Source organism: Mirounga leonina, unplaced genomic scaffold (genome assembly GCF_011800145.1).
Source record: "Mirounga leonina isolate KUSES-001 unplaced genomic scaffold, KU_Mleo_1.0 Mir_82, whole genome shotgun sequence".
NCBI classification, from domain to species: domain Eukaryota; kingdom Metazoa; phylum Chordata; class Mammalia; order Carnivora; family Phocidae; genus Mirounga; species Mirounga leonina.
Window position 1 is genome coordinate 24705247 of NW_023270825.1, and position 6412 is coordinate 24711658.

The 6412-nt window shown below is 58.7% G+C and overlaps 1 protein-coding gene across 2 annotated transcripts; it reads left to right on the top strand.

The window, feature by feature from the left end:
• The first annotated feature begins 1861 nt into the window (after positions 1–1861).
• Positions 1862–6144, top strand: IRF2BPL (interferon regulatory factor 2 binding protein like). Of its 2 annotated transcripts, XM_034992396.1 has the most exons (2): positions 1863–3172; positions 3368–6144. In XM_034992396.1, the coding sequence occupies exons 1-2, from the start codon at positions 2923–2925 to the stop codon at positions 5287–5289; spliced, it is 2172 nt and encodes a 723-aa protein (XP_034848287.1). In that variant the 5' UTR covers positions 1863–2922; the 3' UTR covers positions 5290–6144. The 2 variants fall into 2 exon arrangements, with proteins under 2 accessions (XP_034848286.1, XP_034848287.1); XM_034992395.1 differs by having other exon boundaries at positions 1862–6144.
• The last annotated feature ends 268 nt before the right edge of the window (positions 6145–6412 follow it).

The following is a 6412-nucleotide window of genomic DNA, read 5'->3' on the forward strand; positions in this document are numbered from 1 at the left end:
AGAATGAGTGGGAGAACCATGTGCTGAGGAGTGCTGGATGGGAGAACAGGCTCTGAAGGTCAAGCGTCAAAATAAAAAGAAATACTTCTTGTTTCTTCAATGGAACTTTATTACAATTAGTAGTTAATAGTAGTGATGAGAATAAGGATCCTTATGTTTTATGCAATTTACAAAGGACTTTCACATGTTAACTAGCAATAGTACCAACGTTAATATCAGTACTAATTATAACCAACACTTACTGCCGGCTTCCTGTGGGCCTGACACTATGCTCCACACACGACCCGCTGGATTTGTTTTAGTCTGTGGCAGTCGCAGATCCAAAACTTCTGTATGTGTAAAAACTCACTGGCACAACCTGTTTGGAAAGGGAAGGATGGGGGTTGGTTCCGAAGAGGTATTTGCGTAGCACTTTACATGAGATTGTGCGTAACAGAAGACAGAAGAATGGGGGAACTGATGGAAATTGTGAGCACTGCAAACCGCCTTTGAGAACCTGAGCTTGTCACAGCTACCTCTCAAACCAGATTTACTGGATTCGGATCCCAGCTCCATCTCTAATGGCCGTGTAACCCTGGGCAAGTTATTTAACCTCTTTACTTTGTGAGCCTGTAAAACAGAGTTCATGACAGAATCTACTTTGTAGATAATATTGACAGTTTAATGATGATGCAAGAAAATCACCTAGCAGTGTCTGGCTTATCGCAGTCCCAGTGAGTTACCTCCTATTATGACAAGAAACAAAATGGCATCTCAAACAATTCTATTAAGTTGGGATGTATGATCCCATTTTACAGATGGAAAACAGAGAGAACGTGAAAGAAAGTAACTACATCAAGGTCACAAAGTCAGTAAGTGATAGAGAAGAAATTCCGACCTGGTCCGCCAAACTGCAGAACCTGAGATACCATAATATTGCTTCCCCTCCTCCAGCCTTGCCCAGGATTATCTCAGTTTTCATGGCGGTGGAGGGAGCAGACCCAGTCCATAGAAGAATCAGTTGAACTGCCGTCACTACAGCTATGACCAACATATCTGTTCCGCAATAAGCAATAATGATGAGCAGTGATCCCCTAACGGAAAAGAAATCATGGCTTTGCTCAGCCTTCGGGGGCCCTATGGGATGAAATCACAGCACGTGAGAAAGAATTTTTGAAAGCTGCCACTGGGCTTTACAAAGAGATAGCAGCTTCATTAAATGCCACCCCACCTCCTTTTATCAAATCCAGAAAAACCACTCACCTGTTTGGCCCCTCCAGCACCTTCCCCCTCCCTGTCCCCAACTGCAGCTGTGCGCAGCCAGTGTTTTCCTTAAAGGCCTCCGGGTGCTCGTAGCTTCTTTAGACATTCAGCCAAAATTTTTAGAGTGCGATTGGGAGGAGGAGTAGCTCACCCTGAATTCATTTAGCTCTGTCGTTGTAACTCAGGTTCCTAGACCAGAGCACAAAAACAAATCGAAAAGGCAGTTTCTGGGCAAATGGAAAACAGCTAATTTTGCAGGTGCTTTGGCATCAGTGGTAGCAATGGATGCAACATCCATACCGGGGGGTGGGGGTGTTGATTACAGACGAAATGAGTAATACCCTGTAAGAAATTCGCAAGGAAAATCTTGAAACTGGGCATTTAAATGCACTGCTCGAGGTGGGGTGGGGAGCGGGATCGGAAATGACGCTTGTGGTTTTTAAATGCGTTTTTACTTGGGAAAGCCGGGCGGGGAAAGGAAAGGTCATCGTCTGTTTAATTTCCACCCCCCAGCCCAGGACGTCCAGCATTAGCTCGCAGGGCCTCAGCTGTTGTACACACACGGTGGGGGGGAGGGGAAGGCGGAGGCGCGGGGGCGGGGCCGACTGGGAGGAATCTGGGCGTCCTGCCGCGCATGCGCATTTCCCAAGCAACAAGTGGGCTCCACAGACAGAGGAAGTGTAAAGGGGAGGGAGGGGGGAGAACTGGTGCAGAGCATGGCGGTGACGTCAGCGCTCCGCCCGGGCGGCATCCCGCGCGGCCAAGCCGGGGACAGCGCGAGCCGCAGCGCGAGCGGGAGCGCCGAGACGCGCCTCCGGAACGTAGAGTAACAATCACAACCCCACATTCCGGGCGAGTGCGAGCGGGAAGGGATGCGACCCGGGCCGAGGCGCCGCGCGAGCGCCCTGCAGCCAACGTGAGCGCCGCCAGCCGCGGCGGCCCGGGCGCCGGCCAGGCCTGGGGGCGGCCGGAGCCTGCGTGCGTGCGCTCCTCTCCTCTGCTCTCGTGCGTCCTGGAAGCAGTGGCCGCGGCGGCTCCCTCCGGCCGTGCAAGCCCAGCCGCCGCCAGCGGAACGGCCGACGCTGCGGAGGGGAGAAGCTCCTCTCGGCTGCCACCCCCTCCCAACCCCCGGCCCTCCGGGGAAGCGGCGACTTCAGCAAGATTGGACCCGGGCACCGGGTGGCACTGAACCCTCTAGCCTTCGCCCCAGGGAGCCTGGCGGGGAGAGGACGCAGCTCGTAGGGGGGCCCCCAGGGGAGAGGAAGAAACAGCCCCTTTCGAGCTTCCAAGCACCAGCCACTCCGGGGAGGGGGCCAAGAGCCAACGGCGGCCAGCACCCGGCACCCTCGCCCCCTCCCCTCGGGCCCGGAGCTTCCAGCCCGGGTCCGCGGCACCAGGAAGAAGGCGCCTGAGCTCCCCTCCCGACGACACAGCCGCAGTAGGAGGTGGGGGCGAGGAGCGGGCTGAACTCGTCTGCCGCCCCGGCGGTGGAGCCCCCGCGGAGAGGCGCTGCGCCGGGCGGTGGAGATTCGCGCTCCCTCCAGCCCCTGGGGCAGAACTTTCTCGCCCCCCCTTCCTCCCCCGCAGCCGGACTCCCTCCCCAGCCGGCCGGTCCTCCCGGAGGAGAAGGCGCGGCGGAGACAGCCTGGGCGGGGGCCTTCCTTCCCCAGGGCCGGCATCATGTCGGCGGCGCAGGTGTCCTCGTCCCGGAGACAGTCTTGCTACCTGTGCGACCTGCCCCGCATGCCCTGGGCCATGATCTGGGACTTCTCGGAACCCGTATGCCGCGGTTGCGTCAACTACGAGGGCGCCGATCGCATCGAGTTCGTGATCGAGACGGCGCGCCAGCTGAAGCGGGCGCACGGCTGCTTTCAGGACGGCCGCTCCCCCGGGCCGCCGCCGCCCGTCGGGGTCAAGACGGTGGCCCTGTCCGCTAAGGAGGCGGCGGCGGCTGCAGCGGCCGCCGCCGCCGCCGCACAGCAGCAGCAACAGCAGCAGCAGCAGCAGCAGCAACAGCAGCAGCAGCAACAGCAGCAGCTCAACCACGTCGATGGCTCCAGCAAGCCCGCTGTGCTGGCGGCCCCGTCCGGCCTGGAGCGCTATGGCCTGAGCGCGGCCGCCGCCGCCGCAGCCGCCGCCGCCGCCGCGGTGGAGCAGCGCAGCCGCTTCGAGTACCCGCCACCGCCGGTGAGCCTGGGAAGCAGCAGCCACGCGGCGCGGCTGCCCAACGGCCTGGGGGGCCCCAATGGCTTCCCCAAGCCGACACCGGAGGAGGGACCCCCGGAGCTGAACCGCCAGAGCCCCAACTCCTCTTCGGCCGCGGCGTCGGTGGCGTCTCGGCGCGGGACGCACAGTGGCCTGGTGACGGGGCTGCCCAACCCGGGGGGTGGTGGAGGCCCCCAGCTCACGGTGCCCCCCAACCTGCTGCCGCAGACGCTACTTAACGGCCCGGCCAGTGCCGCCGTGCTGCCCCCACCGCCGCCCCACGGCCTGGGCAGCCGTGGGCCCCCGACGCCCGCGCCCCCAGGGGCGCCCGGGGGCCCCGCTTGTCTTGGGGGCGCCCCGGGCGTATCAACCGCGTCGTCCTCGGCGTCGTCTTCGACCTCGTCGTCAGTGGCGGAGGTGGGTGTGGGTGCTGGCGGCAAAAGGCCCGGCTCGGTCTCGAGCACAGACCAGGAGCGCGAGCTGAAGGAGAAGCAGCGGAACGCCGAGGCCCTGGCCGAGCTGAGCGAGAGCCTGCGCAACCGCGCGGAGGAGTGGGCCAACAAGCCCAAGATGGTCCGCGACACGCTGCTCACGCTGGCCGGCTGCACGCCCTACGAGGTGCGTTTCAAGAAGGACCACTCGCTGCTGGGCCGCGTCTTCGCCTTCGATGCTGTCTCCAAGCCCGGCATGGACTACGAGTTGAAGCTGTTCATTGAGTACCCCACGGGCTCAGGCAACGTGTACTCCAGCGCATCTGGTGTGGCCAAGCAGATGTACCAGGACTGTATGAAGGACTTCGGCCGGGGTCTCTCCTCCGGCTTCAAGTACCTGGAGTACGAGAAGAAGCACGGCTCTGGGGACTGGCGCCTACTCGGAGACCTGCTGCCTGAGGCCGTGCGCTTCTTCAAGGAGGGCGTGCCCGGCGCCGACATGCTGCCCCAGCCCTACCTGGACGCCAGCTGCCCCATGCTGCCCACGGCGCTGGTGAGTCTGAGCCGCGCCCCCAGCGCGCCCCCGGGCACCGGGGCCCTGCCGCCCGCCACCCCTTCGGGCCGGGGCACAGCCGCCAGCCTTCGCAAGAGGAAGGCGTCCCCCGAGCCCCCGGACTCCGCCGAGGGCGCCCTAAAACTGGGCGAGGAGCAGCAGAGGCAGCAGTGGATGGCGAACCAGAGCGAGGCACTAAAGCTCACCATGTCGGCCGGGGGCTTTGCGGCGCCGGGCCATGCCGCCGGGGGTCCGCCCCCACCGCCTCCGCCCCTGGGACCGCATTCCAACAGGACCACGCCGCCCGAGTCAGCCCCTCAGAACGGCCCGTCCCCCATGGCCGCCCTCATGTCGGTGGCGGACACTCTGGGCACGGCGCACTCGCCCAAGGACGGCAGTTCCGTGCACTCCACCACTGCGTCCGCGAGGCGCAACAGCAGCAGCCCGGTGTCGCCGGCCTCCGTCCCCGGGCAGCGCCGCTTGGCATCACGGAACGGGGACCTGAATTTACAGGTGGCGCCCCCGCCGCCTAGCACCCACCCGGGCATGGACCAAGTGCACCCCCAAAACATTCCGGATTCCCCCATGGCCAACAGCGGGCCCCTCTGCTGTACCATTTGCCACGAACGTTTGGAGGACACGCATTTCGTTCAGTGCCCATCCGTCCCCAGCCACAAATTCTGTTTCCCTTGCTCTAGAGAGAGTATCAAGGCCCAGGGGGCCACCGGCGAGGTGTACTGCCCCAGCGGAGAGAAATGCCCCCTGGTTGGGTCGAATGTACCTTGGGCCTTCATGCAGGGCGAAATCGCAACGATCTTAGCTGGAGATGTTAAAGTGAAAAAGGAGAGAGACCCTTGAACCACAAGACCGCCACCTCCTCTGCCCCTGACCAGCTCCTCTCCGATCCAGAGGGCCCCTCCCCCACCCGCAGCGACCCTCCCTTCCCTCACCCCCAAGATGTAGAATTGTGAATATAACAAACTGCAAAAAGTTAGTCTTATGTATAGACATTATTTTCGTCGTATGTTTCTATATTTTGAAACAAAAGGTATGTAACTTCTTCATTTGAAGGATAAGCTGGTTTGTGTTAAGCAGTATAATATTGGTTGGGTCATTTGCATCATTTCGTTAGCATTTATTTGGTGGCAGAGTGTTTGCCTAGGTACAGAATTAATAGCCCTTAGCAACGACTGCTGCTGGTGTGTATTTTTGTAAATGTTATGCACTCTCTGAAAGGAAAAAAAAAAAACACAAAAGAAAATGACTTTTTTTTTTTTTTTTTGCCAAGGCCAGTGTTGCTGCCTAAAAAAAAAAAAGATGCTATAAAATGGTGAAAGCTTCTTTCTAAACAGCCCCAAGAGTTGAAGTCTTCACTTTATTTTGTTCCATTTTGTTCTGTTTTGTTTTTTGTTTTTCTGTTTTGTTTGCAAAATGGCAAGGGGGGGTGTCGGGGGTGGGGTGGGGTGTTTTTTGTTGCAAGTTTGTGAGGGAAAATGTTTTGGTTTGTTTCTACTGACCTGAATGTGTTGGATCTTCACGTGTTGTTTTGTTTTTGCTTTATTGATGCACGGATGCTTTTGAACAGTAGAGCGAAATGCTAGACATGGGGAATCTGCTCTGTTTGTCCTTTATACATTTCTGTAGTTAACAGAACACTGTAATGTGCCTTGGAGCTTAGTAACTTGTAATAAATTCAATTGATATTAATTCTGACCCGAGTCAGCAAGTGTGTTTTTCTAGAGCTGAGGCCACATAGTTCCAACATAGGGGACACCTTCCCGACCAACATACAACATAAATGCTGGTGCTGCTGCAAAGCCTTCAAGGAGGTGGCATCTGTGGGAAGGACCTGTGCTGGCGGACTGCCCTCCCCTCCCCCCCCCACCAGGCTATTTACATTCACCTCTTGGGGGCGGGACAGTTGCTGACTAAGCAATTTCTGTTTACTCTTCTGCATCTCTATTTTCCCCGATGAGCGCCC

Coding starts and splice junctions, on each gene's coding strand:
- IRF2BPL (XM_034992395.1), top strand. CDS start 2,923: ATGTCGGCGGCGCAGGTGTCCTCGTCCCGGAGACAGTCTTGCTACCTG.